Source organism: Cololabis saira, chromosome 21 (genome assembly GCF_033807715.1).
Source record: "Cololabis saira isolate AMF1-May2022 chromosome 21, fColSai1.1, whole genome shotgun sequence".
Lineage (NCBI taxonomy): Eukaryota > Metazoa > Chordata > Actinopteri > Beloniformes > Belonidae > Cololabis > Cololabis saira.
Window position 1 is genome coordinate 32,396,031 of NC_084607.1, and position 26,697 is coordinate 32,422,727.

Below are 26,697 nucleotides of genomic sequence, written 5' to 3' on the forward strand. Positions count from 1 at the left end.
ATGTATGGTATTTAGCCAGTAAGAGAATGACATTAACCAAGAAGGACACTGATTTGTCAATAGTATCTATATAAAAAATAATGTTAACTATTTCTAAATTTGAAATGTCATTCATTTTTAAAGATAGCCAATTTCTAATTTCATGCCAAACATTTTTTGAGACAGGACACAATAAAAACATATGTGATCAAGTGATTCTTCCGATTCATTGCAAAAAACACAGGTGTCAACTTCAAATTTAAATCTATGTCTCAAGAATTCAGCGGTTGGATACATTTTATTAATCAATTTAAAATGAGTTTCCTTGACTTGAGGCTGATGAATCTGTGCGCGGCTCATGAATGAGTGTCAAGCCTGATTTATGGTTCCGCGTTAAATCGACGGCGTAAGGTACGCGTCGCCGCGTACCCTACGCCGTAGGCTCTGTGTCGGTGTAACGCGGAACCATAAATCATCCTTATTAGGGTTCCGTGCGTGTTCCTGGCGGGTTCGGGGAGAGGAAACCTGCAGCGGCTCCGTGGAGCCGAGACAAAGGGCGGCGGGGGGAGATGGAGAGGGAGGTGAGGGAGGGGAGGACCCCGCTCCCGATCCGCCCCCGAGCCGCGTAGCTGCGCTGGCTGGGCAGCTGCGTGCATGCGTGCAGCGCCTGTGCGTGTGCGTGCCCCCCCCCCCGTGCGGGGAATCATTCCCGACACAGAGAGCAGCAGCTCGGAGCTCCGGCTGCAGCCGCTGGATCGGGTTGCAGGACGCGGATCGTGAGAGACTGGAGACGGATCTTCCCGCCCGGAGCCCGTACGGACCCCTGATCCCCCCCACTGACCCCCCCATCAGTCCGTCTGACCCCCCCCAACCCGCCTGGATCTGCGGCGGGTGTGGGTGCGGGTTCCCGCGGAGCGCAGAGCCGCCATCCCTGCAGGCGGCCCCGCATGATGCGCTCTGAGACCCGGCCACGCAGACCCGAGCCCCCCCCGACGATCTGAGACCCTGATCGGCCCGGACCCCCCCCCCTAACCCCCCCTAACCCCCCCTAACCCCTCCACCCCCCACCCAGCCCCGTCTCCATCCAGCAGCGCTGCGCGTATAGGCGGGGAGGAGGAGGGAGGAGGAGGCGGCGGGGCCAGAGCATCCCTCCATCCCTCCATCCCTCCATCCCTCCCTCTCTCCTCGCAGCTCCAGCTCCCCGCGCTTCTGCCTCTGCCAGAGCCGTCGGGGGTGTCGTCCAGCCCGGGGGCCCGGAGGGAGGCTGCAGGCTGCAGGGCCGAGGAGGAAGGCGGAGGATGCTGCGGGACTAGAGCGGCTCTCGGAGCGGCTCTCGCAGCGGAGAGAGATGGGGAAGGACCAGGAGCTGCTGCAGGCGGTGAAGACCGAGGACCTGCTCACCGTGCAGAAGCTGCTGCAGAGGCCCCGTCCGGGGAAAGCAAGTAAGACATTCTGTTCCAGCCTGCTGGATCTCCCCCTACACCTGGGCTCCTGTTCATGCATGTGCTGAGCCGTGTAAAAGTTCTATAACAGCTATGTCTATATGAGTAATCTTGGCCTGCAGATCTCTAGTGTGAGCTGCAGCTGCAGGTGTGTACATGTATGAGGGTGTCCGGACACATCCAGAGGGGAGGGGTCGCATGATAGGTGTGTATCAGAGAGGATGAGTGGTGTGATGGGAGAGTGATAGCCTGTCTCCAGACCTCTGTGTGGGTGCACTGCAGCAGAGAGAGGGAGAGAGGGAGTGGGAGGGACTGAGAGGAGGAGGTTTGACCCTGCCTCTCCACCCAGACGTGATACTGCTGGCTTTCGTGACCATCCAGCCCAAAACAGGACTGTGGGTGACAGCGAGGGGGGAACGCTGACATCTATCCTGTCCTGCTGCTGCTGCTATCATCAGTGACTCTGCTTTTCTAATCGCATGTTTTCTCTGCAGGCAGTAGAGCACTGCAACAATGTTTTTGCCTGCACAACCCACTCTAATGTGTGGGCAGCGCCGAGAGAGGCCCGTGGGAGCTGCAGATAGATCACTGCCGAGCCCCTGAAGCCTCTGCTGATATTCTGTACGGCCAGTTATCAGCAGAGAGGGAAGGATGTTATCGGCCTGCAGGATTACAGCTCCTACCATTGTGGTTTTATGAATATTTAAGCCAAGATGCACCATTCAGACTAATTCAGATAAAGCATATATGGTGTGACCCTCACTATCCACATGTGCAAACATATCCAGTCTTGCAGCCCGGAAGAAGCCTGAATCTTGCGTGCACACAGCAGAAAGGGGACTTAATTTATCTATTTCATCATAATTCAGAGGGAAAGTGTACATTTGGAAGTTTCAACCTCTCCTATCAAACCCGGCAACTCTGCCGGAGGTGCAGCAGCTGACAAATCTCCCCCTCCAGGACTCGGTGGCAGGTTTTGGCTCTCTACCAGCGTGTAGGAGTTCACCGGGTGCACAGAAACAAAGTCTCATGGCTCCAGTTGAGCAGGAAACCGTCAGATTCTGGTCCGAAGGCTATCTAGAGCAAAAAGTGCAAGTATGCCACGAAAGTTGGGGAGGTTAAGCACTCCAGGTAGTGCCCAAAAATAGTATCTGTGGAGCTCCCTAGAGGACATTAGGTAACACTTTATAACAAACGCCAGTGGACATTATGCAGAGGCCTCTCTCTCGCTACTGTTTAGAGAAATGAAATGAGAGGGATGGTACGCTGTCTAACAAGCCGTCACGGCAGTGACTCAGAGTTGTGCACTGAAAGGAGGAGCTGATCCACGGCGGATTGCAGTTATCACACAACCTAAATCAGATTCTGCAGGTGAGCGCTGCAGCGCTGGTTGTCCGCTGGGCGTCGATACGTTTATCAGAATCCATAGCGTCCAGAGGTGGTTCACGTTACACCCTGCAGCGAGCACGCTCCCGAGGGAACCATCACTGTGACTCATTAGGAACAGGCCATTCACAAACCGACCTTTGGGCTGTTTTACTGAGGTTCATGCAAAGGGAAGAGAAATGAGAGGGAACACCGATGCACGGCTGCAGCTGCGTCGCCTCGGTGCTGGTTTAGTGTATCGGGATGTATTCTCTAGTAGCTTCACAGGTTATTCCAGCCTCAGTTCATTAACGCTGGTTTTAGGGATTACATAAATGTAATTGCTCCAGAATAAACCAAATATGTTTATAGATCCGTGGGGTTTGCTAAGGCCCTGACACACCAAGCCGACTGTCGGCCGTCGGGCCGTCGTTGAGCGTCGGTGCTCGTCTGTCGGCCTAGTTTCCCCGGTGTGTCCCGCATGTCGCCACAGGTCGACCGCCCGTCGGCAGCTTTTCAGCCGATTTGACATGTCAAATCGGCGTCGGCCGTCGGTCAAACAGCTCACTGTGAATGGCTGTTCAGGTAGCGTGGAACTGAACAGGGAAAAGCCGAGCAAAATGTTTGAAATCATTGGTTTCATTCATCTCCAGCTCTCGACACAGGTTCAGGAAAGCTCCTTGACCCTGTCGCTGTTGTATCCATGATTTCACCCATGTAGTGCGGTTTCTTCTTATTTTTCGCCTCCGCCTCCTCTTTTCTTCTTCCACAAGCTGAAGGCCGAGGGCTGACAATGCCAGTGCCAATTCTTTATTCTTACGCATTGTGGTAGCGAGAGCGGTGTGGAAATGTGGTGTGAATATGAAGCCTATTTGTTTTGTTTACGGCTTCCCTGAGCTTCCGGTTTTCCCTTGCTTTTTGAGTGAATACAGACTACCGCTGGGTGTTGTCTCCAAGTGCTTCTTTTTGAGCCCGACCCAGCCCGACACAGGGGACGCCAGGCGACACAGCAGTCGGGCGGAAGCGGGCGACGTCGGGTTGGTGTGTCCTCGGGTTTTAGAAGCTGCAGCGGTTAGGGTGTTCCTGAAAAAGCTTCTGCTTCGGGTTCATTTTGGGGGTCCAAAGAGCTCAAACCCTGACTGGCCTGGTGTCATACTGGAGCAGGAGGATATGCATGAATGAGAGGAGTTCTGCTTGGCCCGCTCTGTTTGGAGCACCTGTTGCAGACATGCTGGAGAATCACTCGTTCATCAGTCAACGTCCGTAGACATTTAAAATCACTGGCTGTGATGGCCACATTATCAGTCCACAGCAGGGTTTTATGGTCTGGCCTCATATAACGTACACCCGAGTGGTCTGAAGCCCCCCCCTGCTCCCCTGAAGGTCCAGCCCGGCCCAGCCTCTCGTTCTTATCTCGCCGCTCTGCTGTGAAGCCTTGTCTTTAAAAATAAGTACAATTAATGTTCCCTGGTTGTGTAACTGGTGGCCAGAGGTGTCTTCAGTATTCACATTCATTACTCAGGTAGAAGTATAGATACTAGAGTTTAAAAATACTCCTGTAGAAGTTGAAGTATCAACTCAAGTTTTTTTACTCAAGTAAAAGTATAAAAGTACTGGTTTCAAAACTACTTAAAGTATAAAAGTAAAAGTAATGTAAGGGGGAAAAAAGCCATTAAGGACAAAAGCCATTGAAAATGAATGCATCTTAGTATAATGCAAATATATTAAAGAAGCATATATGTGTACTATTGAGCATTAACATGTGTTTCAGAGAGCAGGAGATATGATGACTAGTTACCTATAAGTATTGTAATGGTGCAAAAAGTCAAACTTCAGAGGCATGTTATCATTTATCCTAACCTTTATTGGAATGTACATCCAAGTTTAGTTGCAGGAATCTGAGGGAACGGATGTAAGAACAAAACTGGACAAGAACATCATTCATTGTGCCACAACCACAAACAAATTCACTCTATCCGGATGGAGCAATTTAACTGGATAGTTTTTTTTTAAAGGCCGAAATGAAGGCTGTTTTTAAAATGTAAGGAGTAAAAGTAAAAAGTCGTCTGAAAAAGAATTACTCCAGTGAAGTATAGATAACCAAAATTTCTGCTTAAGTAAGGTAACGAAGTATTTGTACTTGACACCTCTGCTGGTGGCCGATGCAGCTTCTGCTGCATGACGTCTACATGACGTGTTTAAAGTTCCTGTGGATGTGGAAAAACAAAATAAACGCCGTATTTTGGGGTTAGTGCCAATGTCACTACTCAAAGAAAAAAACAACAAAAACAAGATGGCAAAACAAGACCAGAACCGAGCTGCCAGGAACAAAAAAAACAACACAAAAACCGAAAGTAGGAGCGTTGAGGCGGCAGTGACGTCCCAGACGAACCTTGAGCGTGACCTCCACTGTGTGTTTGTGTGGCTGTTTATTCATTAGTCCGGCTTTGGAGAGCACACCAGTGTGTTTGTGTGAGTTTCATCTCTGAGGTGGGAGGTTTTCTGTGCGTCTCAGTCTGCAGAAATGATCTAAACACAATATCTGCTGTTCGCGACCCGCTTGCCTCCATCACTATTTGCCTCATGCAGAAGCTTGCCGGCCAGTGGAGTTGCCAGCCCCCCCGACCCCCGACCCCCTCCCTCCTCTCCTGACCCCCATCTTGTTTGGTGTGATGATGTGCGAGGCGGGAAGTAGGAGCAGTAGGAGCTGTAGCAGCGGAGCAGACGACTGCATCCACATCAGTGCACACTCACAAAGGAGCCGGCAGAGAGGAGTCCTCTCATTGGCCCGCTGGGTTCTGTCTGCTGCCATACGTCTGGGTCTGAGCGGCGCCGTGCGAAGAGACGGTGAATACCGCCTGTGCTGCATTAGTCTCCAAAAATGCCTCTGGTTTTACACGAGCCGGGGTTTCTGTTCACTTGTAACAACGAGAATAGCACAAAGAAAAGGTCCTGCAAGCTCAGGAAGTAGTTGAAACACTCATGTCTCCAAAAGGTCGGGCTTGGAGTCAGAGTCCTTAGTCGTGATATCAGGATTTTTCTGCATCACCTGATGTTCACCACCTGCTTTTCTGCTTCTAGAATGTCACATTTTGAACTTTTCCTCACTTTTCCTGAATATATATCCATAAATCATTTAACTTATGGAGCAAAACAGACTGCAGTCGATTAACCGAAGTCCCTAAGAGCCTTAACTTACATGACGTGGCGGCGTGTTGACGGTTTATAACTCATAAACGGCTGAAGGGATCATCGTGTGATGTGCCGGGTCATTTCTGCTCAGTGTTTACACGTGTTAGTCTCTTTAGACGACGGTCAGTGTTGTGATGACAACATGAGGGCTGCAGGTGGTGAATACCTGCTGAACGAGCCGCGGCCCGTGTGCTGGCGGCAGTACTGGACTTGTAAAAAAGAATGAGGGGGGATGGTGGATTTTATCATATGGGGACAGATAATTTGTGCTGATTACAAATAATATAATATATTACAAATAATAGAACTGACCAAAACACCTGCAGAAATACTGCAGGAATGACATAGCAGCAGTTAAATGCAGCCTTCTGTAAGCTTTAAATATCCACTGGGCTTACATCAAATACATCAAAACACAACAATAAAAAACACTTTTCTGAACTTATCAATATGACTCTGTCCTTCACAGGATAAGTAACATGGATCACTGCAAAAACTCAAAATCTTAACAAGAATATTTGTCTTATTTCTAGTTAAAATGTCTCATTTTAGTAAAAAAAATCTCATTACACTTAAAACAAGACTCATCACTGGAAAAAACAACAATTTTCACCTGTTTTAAGTAGATTTTCACTTAAAATAAGTAGAAAAATCTGCATGTGGAACAAGATTTTTTTGCTTGTAATGAGAAGATAAATCTTGTCCCACTGGCAGATTTTCCTACTTATTTCAAGTGAAAATTTACTTGAAACAGTGAAAATTGTCAAATAATATTTTTCTGGTGTCATTTTTCTGGTGATGACTCTAAATGTTGAAATAGCAGTAAAACCACATTCATTGATGAAATGACATAAGGGATGGAAAGGGGGGATGGCAGTTTTACAGGGGGGATGATTTGGACCGTTTTTATTTCAGGGGGGATGCCATCCACCCTCATCCCCCCTCAACTCCAGTACTGCTGGCGGTGCTCCTGGATGATTCCCTGGACAAGGTGAGGTGTTTAGTTGTCCCAACATGTCCTTTCTTCCTTTGGTCGCTTGTGAATGTGGACGTGTCATTGCATTAGAAGTACTCACAGATACTGCTGAAAGTATGTAAGAGCATGCACCATCCAATACCAGGTCACTCTTATAAAGCCTGGCTACCTGCCATCAGCATTAGCATCACACTGGCATTCTTTCAGGCGGGAAACCCCCCCAGGAAGACCGTGACACGCTCATTATGCACGGCTGCACGGCCGCGGCCCCCAGAGGTGCTAGGATGCTGCTAGAAATACCACAAGCAACTTTACTAAGCGTTTAAAGACTTTATTAAGTGAAAGGGAGAGACATCTGAGGCCCAGGTAGTGGAACTGATCTACTATCAGTTGATCAAGTGGCTCTTGATTGCAAAGGGAAAGAAAATGTGGAAAGAAAATGGCTCAGTCATGGTTATTGATCGAGCCTGGATTCTACTTTGAGCACCGAGGCTCGGCGTTTTACGAGGGGTGACGTCTGCAGAGAGGATGGAAGCTGGCTTCCTTCCTCCGGTCCCTGCAAAACATTATCAGTCACTTCTCCTTCTGCTGCTGACTGCTGCCGCGATTGGATTACAAAACAGATGGGGAGGGAGAGAGGGAGGAAGAGAGGATAGAGCCAGAGGGGGAGAGAAGGGAAGAGAGGGAGGGAGTAGATGGACAGTTTTGCTTCGGGAAAGATTTCTTCTATAGTCAGAGGAGTGGGAAAATGTCTTTTTGATAAAAGGGTAGAACAGATGGAGTAGGGGTGATAAAAGAGAGAGTGAGGGAACAAGGCGATAAAACGAAAAAGGATAGCCGAGTGATTTCCAACTTTTATTCTCATTCCACACATCAAGGTCCTCGTTCTCTCCCCGGGCGCACATTTATCCATCTGCAGGACCTCACCTGCTCACCGAGCACGGGACAGGTGAGAGGGAAAAGGAAACGGAGGGAACAGAAAGGAAGGAAAAGGGTATAAAGGGAAGAACTAGAAAGGGTATTGAAAAGAGGATGCAAAAGGCAAGAAGCCAGTAGAGGGATGATGGAGGGAGATACTTGTTAATAGTTCGGAAAGAGGAAGTGCACGTTGGATCAGGAGTAAAATAAAGAGGGTTTATATATCACGTTTGATGAGACTGTGTCAGGTGTGACTTTTCGGTTCTGCTGCAGCTACTGGGGCGGGTCAGCAGATGCTCCACCCCGTCCACAGCCCACAGTACTCGGGGATCTGAATGAATGCTGGCACTCGGCTGCTAAAAACAAGGCCGTGGCTCCCATGCAGCTCCCACGCAGCTCCCACGCAGCTCCCATGCAGCTCCCACGCAGCTCCCATGCAGCTCCCATGCAGCAGCAAACTTGCTTAATTGCATCATAAATATATTTAATTTTCACATCCACATCTGTATTATGAAAGGGCTGCAAACTTAATAAAAACCCATTTTCAGAGTCCAGATGCAAGAAAAAACAACTCAGCACTACGGAGTGGTTTAAAATCATTTTTATTTTAGTTTTTCATCCAATATATGATGTGTATAACAGCCAGCTAAAGATACCTCACCTGCAGCACATTCGTTTAATGAGATATACCGCTGTGCACAATCAGATGCACAGTACAGGCCAAAAGTTTGGACACACCTTCTCATTCAAACAAATGGGGAAGTGTGTCCAAACTTTTGCTCTGTACTGTTCTTGATTGATTGTATGCAAATTAACATATTCACATAGTCAAAATTATTATTTTTGTTATTTTTAACACTTTGCCTTTCTGCGTTGGCTGTTGATAGTGCCTGTTATTATGATTATTATTATTATTATGATTATGATTATTATTATTATTATTATTATTATTATTATTATTATTATTATTATTATTATTATTATTATTATTATTATTATATTAGTGTGTGTATGTGTTTCTATCCTCATGAAAGGGTGGGACAGATGTGGAGTCTGACCTGGTATGTGCATGCATGTGGATGCATGCGTGTATGAAACTATACAAAAGTAGGATATGAGCTGAGTTTTATATTTTTCAATTTGATGTGATTAAAAAAGGTCTAGTAAAACCAAAACTATGCAGAAATCATGTTGGTAACATGTCATTTATGTTTACTTTGGTGTAAATTGATGGAGGTCCCAGAAACATCATGTTTTACCAGGTGAAGATGCTTGTTCACCTGTATCCGGACATCACTTATCTGGATGAGGGAAGTGGTATTATTAGATAACTGCTGCTGAGTGTAACAAGAAGGCTTATAAATAGTTCAGATATTGCCCGTGCAGCCATTAGACGTGATGTGGAGTATAATATCTGGGTCAGATTTGTTTTCCAGGAAACCGAAAGTCCAAAAATATGTGAGGAAACGGTTAAGGGTGATCAATGACAAGCAGCTGAGAAAGGTTCAATCCACAACGTGCTCGTAAAAGCCCCTTTCCTCTATAATTAAAGAAAAGTGGTTGGAGAGAAGTCTGCCTGGGGGACTCAGGGTGGACATACTTACAAAGAATAAGTAGTTGGGTTAATAATGTTGTCTCGTTTAACTGAAAGAGCTCAGTCACATGTCACCACACAGACCTCATGAAAGGACATGTGATTGCAAACACACACTCCCTTTTCTGTCTCACACACACGCAGCCCCAACATGGACATTCATAGGTTGATCGCAGTAGAACAGCCTATAGGTCAGATGGGTGATATTGTTACGATGGCACCTACCTAACCAGACAGCAAGGTACCAGGAAATGATTTGAAGTTGATGCACTGAAAGCTGGGAAATTAAGGCGCCATACCGTTCAATTCAATTCAATTCAATTTTATTTATATAGCGTCTAATACAACAGAGTTGTCTCTAGACGCTTTCCAGAGACCCATACCCAGAACATGACCCCCGAGCAGTTATTACATAAACAATGGCAGGTAAAAACTCCCCTAGTGGGAGAAAACCTTAAGCCAAACAGTGGCAAGGAAAAACTCCCCTTTAGGAGGAAGAAACCTTGAGCAGGACCAGGCTCGTAAGGGGGGACCCTCCTGCCGAGGGCCAGACTGGTGGGTCAGGGACGGCAACAGCACAGCAGGCAGGTGGAAGCAGCAACGGGATGACCAGGGGTGGGGACCGCAGGCCAGCACGCAGCTCCCGAAGCTCCGGCCCAATCATCAAGTCCCAGGTTGGGGTGCAGGGTCGGGGAAAGGTTGAAAAGGGGCAGGGCCAGGGAGAGGAGTCTTGAGGGACGAACCTTCTCCCCCGCCCAAAAGGGGCCGTTACCCTGCCCCCCTCACTCCCACACTGCAGGTTCCGGTGTCCGTTGTAGATGGATGTACGGGTCATGGGCTCGCCCCGCACACATTACGTTGCTACTTGGCCCACATGGGCCTGCATAGCTGCATCTACGTCTCATCTTGATCCCCGTCCACAGCCGGATATGTCTTACGGAGCTTATGAAGCAGTCCATGAAGATGGTCTGATGAGTCATGTAGACGGCCGGGTGTGTGGGAGCTTACATGAAGAAGAAGTGGCAGTGGGACGGACCGGCGCTGCTGTGTTTGAATGTTGTTTCATACATATTGTAAACACTGTGGGAGACCGTGTACTGTCCCCTCACGGCAGCATTCCCCGATGACAGTCGTTTATCTCATCTTATCAACATATATGCCTGAATAGATTGAATATTTTGGCCAAAAAGATGGGTAACACGATGCCAAGAGGGAAAGACATAAGCAATTGTCATTGTGCATCAACGTGAAAGGGCTGTAAATCTATTTTCAACTAATTTGGAGAGCAATGCTCTATAGTGAGAAAGCTTTTTCACAAGTGGAAAACCTTCAAGATAGTTTTCATTATCCATTGCTCTCACTGAGGAACATAAATCACAAGGTCCATGACATTGCAGGAGTAGATGAAGAGTGAACAGGTACGGTTCATTTGAAAGGATAAAGCGGCTGAGAGGAAGCCACATGGATGTGGAACCACAACTGAAGTGAACAAACCACAAGACTTCACAAGACTTGGAAATACTGTCCTCCAGAGTCTAGACAGACTGGATCAAATGCCCAGCACCATGTTTGGCAATGATCAACACCTCGTGGAGGTTTGGTAACATTATACCCAGGCATAGTGGAGGGGTGCGGATTTGGAGTTGTTTTGCAACCACTTGGGAACTTTGTTGTCACTAGTAGCCAGTTAAATCATCTGTATTTCATAGATTTCAAAAGTCCAATGTGAACCTGTCCAAAAGCTAAAGCATGGTTGACATCGGGCCTTACAACAGGTCAAGAAGCTGAGCTACACCAGCAACTATTGAAGTTTTGAACTATCCCAGTCAAAGGTTAGACCTACACTCAATGGGAATGCTGTGGCAGAACCTCAACAGTGCTGTGCACAATTGAAAGCCCACAACAATGTAGAGGAATAATTAAATCATGCAGGAAACAACTTATTGTTATGTACACAGGTGGATCTACAAGCTTTTGAATCATCGTGGTACTGGGTATCGTCCATATGATTCCATTTTTGACTTAATTTTTGTTAAAGAAATAAGGCACCGTCCCTGCCTTTTGCCTGTAAGGAGCTGGGACGGGTTCTAGTGGTTTACTCTGCAGCAGCTGCCTATTTTCCCATGTGTGTTTTTAACAATGCCATCATGGCTCTCACGATGGCTGCTTGGCCCACAGTTTTGCTTCAAACTGAAAGGGTTAGGGTCAAAGCTGGATGAAGTTACAGCTAGCGATGGTACCCAACGGATGATTTCTGAGTTAGGTTCCCATTTTTGCAGAAGCAGGCCATATTTTGATACTGGGCGGCCGTTTACCTGACCGGTGAGGATTTGAAGCCAGTCCTGCCGTAAGCCGGGGTTTCAGCCGCCGTATGTGGGAAACCGACCCAACAAGCTCAGTACCTTTAGCACAAAGGTGTGTGACTGGTGGAGCCCTGGGTTACTGAGAGGTTCTGTGTCTCTTTAAGTTTTTGGGGCTACTCTGGTCTTTTTGAGCTGTGCATTGATGTCTTTGGCATTCAACTTGTTCATACAGCAATAATGCTTAACAATATGAACTTTATTCCACAGTCTGTTTTTAAAAACGACAATATTACGAAGATGTGTAGTTCTGTATCAGTTTGAGACGTTAAGGGTTAAATTCAACGATGAACGTTAACGGCCACATTGAGCAGACGTGTTCCTCTGCGTGTTTATATAGTATCATACCAAAACTAATGTGCATCCCTTTTGATGTGCGTCTGTTACTGTACCTAATTAAAGTTTGTTTTTACCCGAAACAGAACATCGGGTTATAGAAACGCAGCAGTGTTGCTCCTGAGCCAATGAACAACATTATTTGTATGTTCTGGCAAAGTTAGTTGTATGCAGCTGCTGAACACATGCAGAGCATGAGGTTTGGCTCTGCACGCATTTGTGTGGCGAGTGTGTGTGCATACTGTAAATGTTTATTTGTTTGCGTGTGTGTGTGAGTGTGCGATGGTGGCGAACCCACTGCAGGATCCGCCTCGTTATGGTCTCGGTATTTTGCTCGCTTCTTTTCCATCTCTTCCCTCTCATCCCATTTTATCTTCTTTCCCTTTCCCTCTTCCTATAGCTGTCGCCATGGCAACAAAAAGCAGTGGCGGTCTGGAAATTTCTGGATCAACGCCACTTATTGTGATTCCGCGATTGCAGGGTCCACTCACACTCATCCTAACGCTGTGTTTGAGTGTCTTAGCATGGATCTGTTGTATAATCTGACAATACAGATCATCACAGCTGACCTGCTGCCCACTGGCTGGTGTGCATTCACTATCTATTTATTTGAAAACGTTGTCTTCGGTCGGAAAAATCACGTAATTGTTGTCATCTTTCTCATTCCTTTGGCTTGATCTTCTCTTCTCGCTTTTGATCATTTTTCACCATGTCTCATTTATTCAAGTCTTTGCTCCAACCCCTGGAGAAAACACGCTTCCTTCCAATCAATCTTCATCTTTTCAAGGATTCGAGGAGTGTTATTGTCGGGCTCAGGCCTACAGTTGAAAGCTTTTCCTTCAGGGTCTGTGGGGCGGTGGTGTTGAAGGCAGAGGTAAAGTCCAGGAAGGGCAGGCGTAGGAGCTCCTGCTGACCCGATGAGCCAGGGCTGTGTGGACGGCTGATGAAGTAGGGTCCTCTGTGGAGCGGTTTTTCAGGCGTACTGAGGGTCGTCTCCAGTGGTGTCAGTGGAGTCCTTAATCTGGGCCATGACCTGCCTCTTGAAGCACGTTTTTGGAGTGAGGACTACAGGTTCATCGTCATTCAGCCCTGTCATCGTTGGGTTCTTGGGGACGGGGGTGATGGTGGTAGTTTTCAGGCAGGTGGAGACCTGTGAGGGGGAGGTGTTATGAATGTCCGTCAGCACCTCAGACAGGGCCGGTTCTAGAAAATGATGACTACGGTGCATCTCAGATCAGAGGGGGTGCACATGCCTGGAACGTTATTCAACACTAAATTATGCATTTTCCCATAATTTCAAGCGGAATGATACTAGCAAAACAAGAATATTTAAAGTGTATTTCAAAGGCTTTATTGCAGCAATATCACTGCAGAACAAGGACGCAGATGAGTGACGTACACTGGCTGATTTATGGTTCCGCGTTGCACCAACGCAGAGCTTATGGCGTAGGATACGCGGGGACGCGAACGTACGGTGCGCGTCGCCGCGTACCCTACGCCGTAGGCTACGCCGTCGATTTAACGCGGAACCATAAATCAGGCTTAACAAGCGCGCATTTGTCAGTTTTCTTTTCGTCTTTTCAACTGAGCATGCAAACACATCAACTGAGGGTGCAATGCTGATGCACCCTCGTAGAACTGAGCCTGACCTCAGACAGCTCCTCAGAACCCGCCCTGAGATGTTGTCAGGACCTGCAGCTTTGCCGGGTTAATCCTCTGAATGGTGGTCCCTGTAAGGGTGATGGTGTGAGTCTGGTGCCAGGGAGGAGGTGTGTGTTTGGGTCCTTAAAGCGGGAGTAGAAACTATTAAGGGAATCTGGGAAGGAAGGGTCCGTTGGGCATTGTGCATCCCTGGAGTTTTAATTTGTGATGCACTTTGTGCTTTCTGAGATGCTCCGGGGCTCATTGGTGGGGAGATGACCCTGGTGCTGATTCAACACCTGCCCTTAAATGTAGCATCTCTAGCCTTCAGAAGAGCTCACACCTCTGCAGTCCTTTAGCCGAAGCATCTCTTTTCCATTTCCCTCTTCTCTTCCTTCAACCCACAGCCCTCTCGAGGTGCCACTTAGGTTGACACACGGAGTCACTTCTGTTGCACATTGAAGCCCTATTCATGTCTTCACCCCCCAAAAAGAACAACCGTTATGATTTAGGTTGAGGATTAGTAAAATAACAGCCTTTTGAACTGCTGATCTTTATTTTTGATGAAATAAACATCTTCACAGAAAATAATATACAGCCAATGAGGCAAAAGCAGCTCAGCACAGAGCTGGACTGCCAAGGCCGGACAGACAGAAGCTGCAGAAACAGGTACAATAGGGCCATTGTCCTCCATGTAACTCTACACACACACACACACACACACACACACACACACACACACACACACACACACACACACACACACACACACACACACACACACACACACACACACACACACACATTGCTTAGTGCGGATGGTGAGATACAAAGAGACCTTTAATACGCTGACGGTCCAGAAAGCAGGAGACTTCAAAGAAAGCATTTGGGTTCATGGTTGCAGTGCTCTTTAAACTCAGGATAAATCTGTTTAAATGCCTGCTTCCTGCATTTCATCGCTCTAAAAGTTCAAACGAGAATGCCCGAGTCACATTTTCAGTTCAGTTCAGATTGACTTATTTTTTCAAAACGGGAACTTTACAGTAATCTAAAGCAAAGGTCGGGGACGAGTTCGAAACAACCGGATGCAGTCGGATTCAGTCCAATCATAGTCAAACTACTGGATGCTCCAATCCAGTCCTAGCGAATCATAGCCAGTACTGGAGTTGAGGGGGGATGAGGGGGGTTGCATCCCTCCTGAAATAAAAACAGTCCAAATCCCCCCTGTAAAACTGCCATCCCCCCTTTCCATCCCTTATGTCATTTCATCAATGAATGTGGTTTTACTGCTATTTCAACATTTAGAGTCATCACCAGAAAAATAACTTATTTGACCATTTTCACCTGTTTCAAGTAAATTTTCACTTGAAATAAGTAGGAAAATCTGCCAGTGGGACAAGATTTATCTTCTCATTACAAGCAAAAATATCTTGTTCCACTGGCAGATTTTTCTACTAATTTTAAGTGAAAATCTACTTGAAACAGGTGAAAATTGTTGTTTTTTCCAGTGATGAGTCTTGTTTTAAGTGTAATGAGATTTTTTTACTAAAATGAGACATTTTAACTAGAAATAAGACAAATATTCTTGTTAAGATTGTGAGTTTTTGCAGTCATCCATGTTACTTATCCTGTGAAGGACAGAGTCATATTGATAAGTTCAGAAAACTGTTTTTTATTGTAGTGTTTTGATGTATTTGATGTAAGCCCAGTGGATATTTAAAGCGGATATTTACTTCTTTTCTTCTCTTTCTTTTCTTTTAATTTTATTTAATTTTTATAGGTTATATATGATATGATATTGTGAGGAAGGGACAGGACTAAATAAGCGTTCTGCTTCCTCCTGTTCCCTCTCGAACACATTGTTTTGTTGTGTTTTATTTTTGAATGAGACTGTTAAATTGTTTTGCTTTTTTTTAATATTTTGATGCTTTTAATTTGATTGGGTTTTGTTGTGTTCGAGACAAAGCCAATAAAATAAAATAAAAAATAAAAAATAAATAAAAAGCTTACAGAAGGCTGCATTTAACTGCTGCTATGTCATTCCTGCAGTATTTCTGCAGCTGTTTTGGTCAGTTTTATTATTAATATATTATAATATTTGTAATCAGCACAAATTATCTGTCCCCATATGATAAAATCCACCATCCCCCCTGATTTTTTTATTTTACAACTCGAGTACTGAATATAGCCAGCTCTTTAGCTCTAAAGACGATGTTTAAAATCCAACTCCAGACTTGATTTGAGTTGTTGAGAGAATCGTGATATTTGCAACAAAAAAACCACAACGATGACAAGCTGAGGCACCCGAGCAGACTCCAGGCTGTGCGTTTGTTTGTTTGTTGTAATTAATCAGGTTTCCATGGTGACCCTTCGGCGTGGTGATGATAGTCAACAGTCGTGGCTCTGTCCCCCCGAGGAAACGGCAGAGCGGGACGTCTGCTTGGTCTCGCTACATTCGTCCTTCGTATGGAAATACCCAATGTGTCTGCTTCCAGCGATTAGATTACAAGGTTTCTATTGTGTTGTCATTTTATGCCGACAAATTGTGATTCTTCATAAATGGATCCCGTTTGCTGTTTTCCTGTTTACATCCTGGACTTTAACCAGCATCTCTAGATCATATTAGGGCACGGTACATGGACATCTATCTGCTCGCTTGCCGATGACACAGCACATTTCACTGGCTACTACTTTCCTTTTTTTCTCCCTTAACTGTCTCGCTCGATGCGTAATTATCCATCTAAGGGATAATCAATTATAGTGAATAAAAGGGCTGCGGATGCTGCCCCCCCCACACCCCCCGGTTCATTTTTACAGGCCAGTGGGCTGCTCAGGACCAGTTCCCAGATAAACAGAGCCTCTCCTCTGCCACAGGATGAACAGTCCTCCTGAATCTGATATTCTGCTTCTTTAAACTTAGATCAATTCATTCAAAAATATTAAAGGTAAGGACTTTTTTCTCCCAGTGTTTAATATTCTGGGGAAAGTCAAAGCGTTTGTGCAAGCCGAGGTGCAGAGCAATCTCATCCAGACTTAGGGTCGTGTTTGTTGGATCAGGTTCAGACCAGGGAGGGCTGTTCGTTCTGTGTCTGTGGGATTGGCTTCCTGTGATTGTAAATCTATCCCCTCTCTCTGTGTGATAGCTGCGTGCATCTGTGTGTGAGATCCAGAGTGCAGGGTGTGTCCAGATCTCAGAGCTGCAGATCTGCCTGGGCCACAGTCATGTCGGATATTTGCGGCAGAGCCTTGTCATTTACTGTATCTCTGATTTAAGTGTGGCGTAGCTTGTTTGATTAAAGGGATATTCTGGCGTCTATTTCTATTGTAATCAGGAAGTGAATCAATGCAGTCTTGAGAATGGAAGAGATGCAGCACAACGGATTTAATGTTAGACCAGAGAGCAAGTAGTGAGGTCACAATTAATTGCTCCTAGAACATGACGCCCGAGCATTTATTAACAGAGGAACCCATGAGCAGGACATGTATGGAGCCAAATCAAGGCCAGCAGTTTTGCTAATTTGAAAATAAAATTGTAATTGAAAAACTAAGATTTGAACCTGAAAATTCAAGTTTTGATCATGAACTTATTTTTTTACAGTTTACATTTTTTTCAGTTTCAGATCTTTTTTTCAGTTTCAGATCTTTTTATTTCAGTTTAAAAGATCTGAAACTGAAAAAAAGATCTGATACTGAACTTACCCTTGAGTAAAAGTAAAAAAGTACTTGGTGAAAAAACTACTCAAGTACTGAGTAACTGTTGAGTAACGTCTGATTAATGTTTTTAACACGACCATTCAAACAGACAAAAGTACAAAATAATCATCTTCAGGCAAATTAAATCAATAAAATAATAAAATAAATTAAAATTAATAAAAAAATAGCTTAAATTAAAATAATCTTAAAGTAAATTCAAGTACTTTAATAAATAATAAAATAAATAAAATAATAACAGAATAAAAAAATTAATTAAGCACAAGTAGCACAAAATTTCAAGCCTTTGTACTTTTGTACTTGTACTAGAACAAACATGAACTCATAGAAACTCTGTGTGTGTTTGAGTCTGTGTAAATGTGACAAAACATGCAAAAACAAATATTTTTCCAAAAGAATCACCCAGTGATGTCATGAGATTGACGCGTACGCGGATAAAAGGGATAAAAGAAAAGTAACAAGCTCAACGTAGCCTAATGTAGCGGAGGAAGAGCAACAGTTTCTTCTTCACAAATCTACTCAAGTAAAAGTAAAAAGTATAGTGATTCAAAACTACTCCTAAAAGTACAACATTTCCCAAAACTTACTCAAGTAAATGTAACAGAGTAAATGTAACTCGTTACTACCACCTCTGCATATAGAAGATCTTGATAGCTGCGGCATGTTGCCGTAGCGACATAGTTGGGTGGATTTTGTATGTAAGTTGTCCATAATGACGTTAAAACACAATCGTTGGTCGTTTTCATGAAATTCTATTATAATGAAAACAGTCACTCAGTGTAGCTATGAATATCATATTGCCTTTGTGCCTTTGAGCCCTCAATGTAACATGCTGAACACTGAGCGCCGATTCTGTCTCGTCTCGTTTCTCGAAACATATACAAAAAATATCGTTATTATCGTGAAATTAAAATGCCAACCATGTAAACAGATGTTTCACGTTGCAAGCTCAGTTTATAGAAGAGTTTTCCAAGTGAACTCTCCGAGCCACCAAACGCTTTATCTGTGGCTTTTGTTAGTCAGACTTGTCTGTTCTAGTGTCATCAGCAGCATATTAATCATCAGCAAACATTCACATGCGAGCTAACTCATCTAATTATAATCTGTTATGGTGCAGAATATTGCACCATGCTGTCATCATCACACTGAGCGCGCCGTAGAGGCGGGTGCAGCTGTTACCATGAAGGCTGGTCGGAGCCGCCCCGTGGCGGGCGTCCAGCCATGCTGGACGGCCACTTTTACAGTAGTCCCAGCAAGTATGAGCTGCAAACTGCACACTCCACACGGTAATGGGTTTGGAATTTGGCCTCCGTTTCTTTATGTTTGATGGGTCTCCTCAGACATCAGGCTTCTCCATCTGCTCATGCTGCTCATCTTCTTAGCATCACCTCCCTGCAGATCAATCCAAACCCCACCTTGCTCGTATGTGATTCACTTGAAAGAGGTTTTGGCTGATTCAGGCGTTTTTCAAGGCTGCGTTTGATTTTTATGATGAAACGTCAAAATGTCAAATCATAGGCTCTCAGCTTTGTCAGGCATCACTGGCTATGGGATGAATTTCTTCTCTTTTTCAAAAGCCAGTGCCAGTCAGTGTCCTCTCAGATTGCCGGGTCATTTTACTGTGATCAAACCCGAGTTTTAGGATCTTTACAGTATTGTTTGAATGCATTGTTTAGCAGCTTCTCTGGAGGATTGATATGCAGCTGATCCAGCAGGTAATGCTTCAGCTCAAGCCGCTCGTCTTATCTGCAGCTCTAACTGTTTGGCCCCCATTTTTTTTTCTCTCAAATCCTGCTCAGTGCCTCTTTGCTTCCCTCTCTCACTCCTCATCTGGCCACTCGTGTCCTGTTTCCCAGCAGACAGACAGAAATAGCCCAGTGTGTACCAGCAGGCAAGTGGAGCAGATCCATACCAGGAGCGCATGCACGTGCATGCACGTGCATGCACGTGCATGCGTGCGCATGCACGCACTGGGCCACATCCTCACCCTGTTTGAAGCCTGACATTTACACTAAGAAGGATTCACCATCCCCCTAAACATCGGGGGACTTGTGCCTTCCTACACTCCAACATACTTTTGCCAAACGTTCTCTCGGTGTTGTAATATTATATAATCTCCCACCTCTTACGACGGGCCCACGGCAGCACGGGCTGCTCGTGGAGGAGAGTGAGGAGGATACGAGGCTCCAGGAAAGAGTCTATAAAAGTCTTTAGTGACGCCTGAAATAAGTCACTAGATTTTTTTTTTTTTAAAAGTCCCTAGAAGGGTCTGAAAGTGTGCAGCAGTGACGTCGGCTCACGAGCTGCTACGTAAACTGCTGTTGCTAACGGTGACGCTTACTGATAAACGCTAAACAAATAACGTACTGTATATAATTATGACTCTAATAATGTCATTTACGGAAATTCAAATGAAAAAAAAACATGTACATGATCAGTATTTTAACTCTAAAGGATGCAAGCATAGTTCCTAGTGGCTGGTTCGGCTCCTTGACCCTTGACCCTTGAGCACGTTGTCAGGAGCACTGCCAACATATCTTTTCATTAATAACCTTTCAGTTTTTCCCTCCAGAGATCATCACAACTGAATGCCTGTTTTCATTGTACCGTGCCTCCTCCATCTTATTCCTTCGCTCCAACCAGCTACATATCCTCTTTTACCATCCACAAATCTTCTCTTTGGCCTTTTTCCCTCTTTTCCTGCCTGGCAGCTCCATCAGCATCATCCTTCTACCAATGTAGAATTGCTTCCTTTCTCCTGGTTGGTGCCACCATCTCCAAACCCTATACAAGGTCTTACTACCACTTCCATATGGCACTCTCCAGTCACAGACTCTCTTCTCCACCCATTCCACCCTTCTTCATCTCATTACCAACCTCTCCATTACTCTCTCCTCCTTGCTGCTTCACTGTTTTGTCTTCCTCTACATTTACACACTGGCCTGCTGCGACCGACGCTTCATTCGTCTTCTCTCTCTCTCTCTCTCTCTCTCTCTCTCGCACATATCTCCACCTCTCTGGATTTTCCTCCACCTGCTCCGTACTCTCACTACAGATCACAATGTCATCCTACCTGTTACCATGACAACCAAAAGATGGGCTCAGGGCCTACCCGTGATGCAGTCCCACTTCCAGCTGAGGCCCATCCATCACTCCTACTGCCTCATACGATACTACATTTCCTTGTTCAGCACTCCGTCTAAAAACAGTCTGGAAAGACGTGGTGAAACTCCCTTTGACCTGTCCTGCACCTGCATCTAATGCTCTTTCTTGGCTTGAAACCATGCTGCTTCTTCGAAATTGTAACGGCTTTCCTAAAACGTAGCCTCCACTACTTCCACTCCCGAGGTGTCTTTTCACTCCACAGGATGTTGTTTTTTTTATCTTTTTAAAAACTCCACCTCCATCTTTAGTCGATTCTCCTGTGCTGTGAGCAGCGTGTCATCAGGACCAATTACCCTTCCCTTCGTCAGTCTCTTCAGAGCTCTTATCAACATTACTGATTCTTGGCACTTCTACAGCTGATGCACCCTCCACCCTTCCCTGGATCTCTTCTCTTTCTCTGTCTTGCCCTTACATCGTCCTCCTCTGTAAGCATATCCCCACCTGTATCCTTAAACACCCAAACCTGCCACACACCTTTCCCATCTCTGTCCCTGTAATCCCTCCAGTACCTTCCTTGGTACTGAGCCTTTACCACCTCACTTTTAGCCTTACCGGTATGTCACATCTCTTTGTACACCTCCATACTTTCTTCTTTTCTCTCACTGTTCTACTTCTTTTCTTTCCAGTTTTCTACTTCTACTTTCTTGAACCACAAATTCCACCAGCAAGTCTTTTACTTTCCTTCCTCTGTCTAAATGACGCTCTAGATGCCTTCCTACCCTCTTTTATAGCATTAGCATTAGCATTAGCCTTGTCATGTGGCACTTCTTCACCTCTCTCAACTCCTCCCTGAAGTTTACACAATAGCCTTCCATCTTCGACTTGCACCTTTTGATCTTCTACCCTCCCTTTGTATTTTTCCTCTCTTGTACCATCAGTTTTAGACCATCTCATCCCCCCATCCTACGCTGTCTGGCCTTGCTTTCTCCTGCCACCACCTTGGAGTCTGCAATCTCTCTGACGTTGACCAAATGCGTGCTCCTATGGCCGCTCTTAGGTCATTGAATTACTTATTTAAAACTGCCATTTCCACCCTTTTGCAAAGTCTGTGGCCATCTGTCCTCCCATGTCCCTGCCCTTGACACCATACCCATCCATCACCTTTTAATCTCACCAGTTCTCTACTGTTAAAATCTCTCAGCCTTGGGAAAGCTCTCCATCTCTTCATCTGAGTCACTCCAGAAACCTCCTTCTCCTCCGGCTCATAACCAACTCGCAGGTTGTGAGCATTGGTAATTTTGATGATCCCTCCTCCCGTTCCTGTCTTTACCCTCATCGCTCTGTCTGGCACTCTATTCACAACACTCTTTACATACGCTTCCTTCAGGATCTCCCCCACACCATTCTTCCTCCTGTTTACTCCATGCTAACCCCCCCCACCACCACCCACCCTTCACACATGAATTCACCTTCCTTCTCTGCATCATATCTGTAAGCTCTCCACCTTTTTTTGTCTTGTCATTGTACCAACAACTCTTCCACACTAACGTCCACTGTCCCCCGACACACCTCTTCCTCTCTGTCTTCTTCTTTTTTTTGACCAGCAGTGGCCCAGTTTCTGCGGACATCCTGTTGGTTAACAATGCCGGTGGCTGTTGTCGTTAACCCGGGTCACGACTGCTCTGGTCTGGAAATGACTTCTGCGCTCTGCATGTTGATTTTGGCATAGGTTTCATGTCAGACGCTCTTCCTAACGCGACCCTCCCTTTTTATGTGGGCTCGGGACGCTTCTAGGAGAACACTTGTGACGCCTTTATGGCTGGTTTTTTTCTTCTTTAAAACATAAAGCATTACATTTATGATCAATTAAGGTGGCCGCTGCTCCATTCAATAAACTCAGCTTTCATAAAAACTCAATAAGAAATTTTATCCAGGTCATGAACTTGTGTAACAAGATCTAACAGCTCTCGATGAAACACATTTAATTTTCAAGTGCAAATGCTGTTAATTTATTAAAATGTAGCTTCCTATCAGGGTGTAATGATAATATAATGGATTCATTCAGTGCTCCCAAAAATCAACATGCAAAGAGGCACTTGCACACATTTAATTGTGCACACACTCAACTGAGTCTTTAATAGTTATGTGAGCAGCTGGGTGATAAATATTTACAACAGCTAGAGATACGCAGCAGAGATGAACACACGTTAGCAAACACCAGAATTCCGTATGCAGCTTTTGGATCGGTGCATTTAGCCTGGTTTGTTATTAGAGTCGCTCTCTCCTTAAGTTTGTGGTGAGGGGGCGGAGGGGAACGCACTAGCTGCGCTTACTCTCACACTTAAGTGCATGTATGAATTATATGTGACTTTAAGGTTTCCAATCCACTGATATATATGCAGACAGTCGTATAACAAAGAAAAAGAAGCAAACATTACATCCCTTTCTAGAACAACCTTCTTGTTCAGCCAGTTCAGGTACGGCGCTATACAGGAATAAGAGAGATAAACAGCATTTCCTGATGTTTTCTAAAGAAATGGAACAAAAACTCTGCTTTGTAAAATGTTTATTTTCTGTATCATTAAACAGAAACAAGTACAAAGGACATGATTTTCAGCATCTTCACTGAAAAGCTCGGTTCTTTCTTTCTTTCTTTCTTTCTTTCTTTCTTTCTTTCTTTCTTTCTTCCTTCCTTCCTTCCTTCCTTCCTTCCTTCCTTCCTTCCTTCCTTCCTTCCTTCCTTCCTTCCTTCCTTCCTTCCTTCCTTCCTTCCTTCCTTCCTTCCTTCCTTCCATCCATCCTTCCTTCCTTCCTTCCTTCCTTCCTTCCTTCCTTCCTTCCTTCCTTCCTTCCTTCCTTCCTTCCTTCCTTCCTTCCTTTCTTACTTCCTTCCTACCATCCTTTCTTCCTTCCTTACTTCCTTCCATCCGTCCTTCCTTCCATCCTTCCTTCTTTCCTTCCTTCCATCCATCCTTCCTTCCTTCCTTCCTTCCTTCCTTCCTTCCTTCCTTCCTTCCTTCCTTCCTTCCTTCCTTCCTTCCTTCCTTCCTTCCTTCCTTCCTTCCTTCCATCCATCCATCCATCCTTCCTTCCTTCCTTCCTTCCTTCCTTCCTTCCTTCCTTCCTTCCTTCCTTCCTTCCTTCCTTCCTTCCTTCCTTCCTTCCTTCCTTCCATCCATCCTTCCCTCCTTCCTTCCTTCCTTCCTTCCTTCCTTCCTTCCTTCCTTCCTTCCTTCCTTCCTTCCTTCCTTCCTTCCTTCCTTCCTTCCTTCCTTCCTTCACGTAAGTTGTGTGTGGATTTAACGCAGAACCATAAATCAGCTTTACACAAAAACGTCATCAACGGGAATTTATCGTTTTTACCGCAAGATGACAAATTCTTACCGTGGGGAATTTTTTTGACGGTTTATCGTGAACGGTAAAATATCGCCCATTCCTTCCGCCAACTTCAGTCAGAAAAGTTGGAGAGAGGTGAAAACAAACTTTTTCAGATGGGCAAGTGGCGCTCAGCGGCTCAGAGTCGTTTGTCTTTGTAAGTAAAGGTGGTTGTTAGCTTGACTCGTCATGCCAGATACTGTCCAAGAATTTTCTATCAATTGAAATAATAATCTTCAATCAGAGCATGACAAATAATCACCGCGGTCCGTATGGCCACGTGGACTTGGAGGAAAGCTTGGAAGACCATTGAACACAGATGTAAACTAACGCTACACAACACCAGGACAGAACCACGGGTCAGTACCGACCAGGAAACCTGCAGATACACGCTCACTTCAAACGTTCCCCGCCTCCGCCTCAGAAAGATGGCGAACATCTGTCCTTCTGTTATCTGTATGTGCCGAACATGAGAGAGGAGAGGGGTCAGAAGCCAGCTGTTATGGGATGGAGGGCATATAAAAGGAAGATTGATGCAGGGGCATGATTTGGAACTTCAAGAAAAAGATTACGTCTTTCCTGAGACGTGTGCTGTAAAAAACCCAGCTGGATACCTACGGTGAGGTGAATGCAGATGCTTGACAGGTCTGCCGGCGCCAAAACCACGTATACGGGAGTCACTGCCAGTGGCCGGAGACCTCACATGATGGGGAAAGTCTGATCACATGCTCCCGTTGCAGGCACTAAACAAGTATGTTAGGGGTTTGTACTCTAAATAAAAAAAAACAAACAAAATTAAAGCTGCAAGCAGCGATGAACGGGCCCTCGCACCCTTGTGTACGTTCAGGCTGCAGTGGAAGCGCTTGTATGACTTGATGTAGATTCTTCAGGCCTGGACATTTAGCAGATGAAACCAGCCACGACTCTCTATATCAAACCATTCAAAAGTTATGGCAGAAAATAGGGACAGTCAAATATCGACCAATCGGAAGAAGGGGCGGGGCTAATTTGCAACAATTATGATCAAGGACTCAAAACCAAGTCAGATGACACCACCCACAAGTCTTTATGTCAAACCATTCAAAAGTTGTGGCAGAAAGTAGGAACTATCACATATGGACCAATCAGGTGAAGGGGGGGCGCGCTTTTTGGCGTATAGCGTCGTCACGATAACGCTTTTGACTGAGAAAAGTAATGCGCCTCGTCGCAGGATGGAGACGCACATTTTGATGTATAACACACCTCGGTGCACGTTGCGGTTCGGGCCATATTAACTGCCGAAGGAATGGCATAAATTGCGCCAAAATTACATGATTAATAGAAAATGGCCGACTTCCTGTTCAGTTTCGGGCATGGCGTCAGGAGACTTTTCTTTAAGTTGCGCCATGATACAGGTGTGTAGCGATTTTCGTGCATGTACGTCAAACCGTATTGTGGGGCTTGAGGCACAAAGGTTTCTAGGGGGCGCTGTTGAGCCATTAGGCCACGCCCATTAAATATCAAATTTTTCGCCAGACCTGGCTTGCGTGCAAAATTTGGTGACTTTTGGGGCACGTTTAGGGGGGAAAAAAGGCCCTCCTTTGGTCGGAAAAATAAAGAAAGAAGAAAGAAAGATACAAAGATACATTAGGGCCTTCGCACTGTAAGCGCTCGAGCCCTAATAACACACACACAAAAAAAAAACTAAAACGAAGGCCAGATATCATTAAACTAAATTTCACAAATTCATCAAACTATTTTTAGTTGTGAAAACCATTTGAGTTTTCAGTTTTTATAAATGTACTGCTGTTAGCTCCTTTCTGAAACATTTGACTTACTACAAGGGATATGTGTAAGACCTCTGTTTGCATTTATTTATATTATTATTATTGTTAATAAATGGTTTCCTGATCTGCTGTTTTGGTTTTACTCAGCTTAAATTGATCAGAAAAGTATTTATTTCTGGATGCAGATCACCTGAAACAAATCTTAAAAGTAGCAAAAGTAGCTACAGAAGGTAGATAACATTTGTTTATATATGTCTGTGTGTACGTTATTGTTTATCTAATCTTTGCATCCATGTGACTCTCTTGCACTGCAACTACAGTAAGCTAAACGTTTATACGACGTTGGAGGAGTTCTGGGTCAGTACCGGCAGTTTTGGACCATTTCGATGTGCTGATGCTATTTTTTTAACCATTCTTTGATTTGCTAAATCGGGACAAAGCTGTGTTGCTGATATGAGAGGGAGAACATTTCATCGCAGCCGTTTTTATTCCAGCTTACGTTTTCTCTTCTTTTCCAGAATCAAGCAGATCTATCTTAATCTCCATCTCAAGGTGGTGGAAAGCGTGACCATGGCAGCGCTGCTCCTGCTGCTCTTTTGTTGGGGTTTGTTCATTACACCGGGTGTGCTGTTACATGTGCACGTTTGTGGCGTGTATGTGTGAGAGGGGGGTGGTGGCGAGGACGGGGACAGCGGTGTGGTTTCTGTCTTGGCCATCTTCCAGGACCAATTTCCGGCCTGTAAATGAAAGATAGGGCAGCGCTGCTCGGAACGGGAGTGAGAGGACGACTGAGAGGGGCCAAAAGACAAGGATGAGAAAAGAAAATAACGTTTTATAAAATGGGAGCTCACAGGCCAGCTCGGCATTCATGGGGCAGGGAGACAACGGTCCAGATAGCAGAGGGGGGAAACAGCAAAGCACGAATGTGTTTTTACAG

The 26,697-nt window shown here is 45.2% G+C and overlaps 1 protein-coding gene across 7 annotated transcripts in view; it reads left to right on the plus strand.

Moving 5' to 3' along the window:
• The first annotated feature begins 700 nt into the window (after nucleotides 1–700).
• caskin1 (CASK interacting protein 1) overlaps nucleotides 701–26,697 on the plus strand; it is a 135,172-nt gene continuing 109,175 nt past the window's right edge. For all 7 annotated transcript variants that reach the window (XM_061712069.1, XM_061712070.1, XM_061712073.1 and 4 more), the window contains exon 1: nucleotides 701–1,421. In XM_061712069.1, coding sequence (XP_061568053.1) covers nucleotides 1,328–1,421 — 94 coding nt within the window. In that variant the 5' untranslated portion in view covers nucleotides 701–1,327. The remainder of the gene's footprint in view (nucleotides 1,422–26,697) is intronic.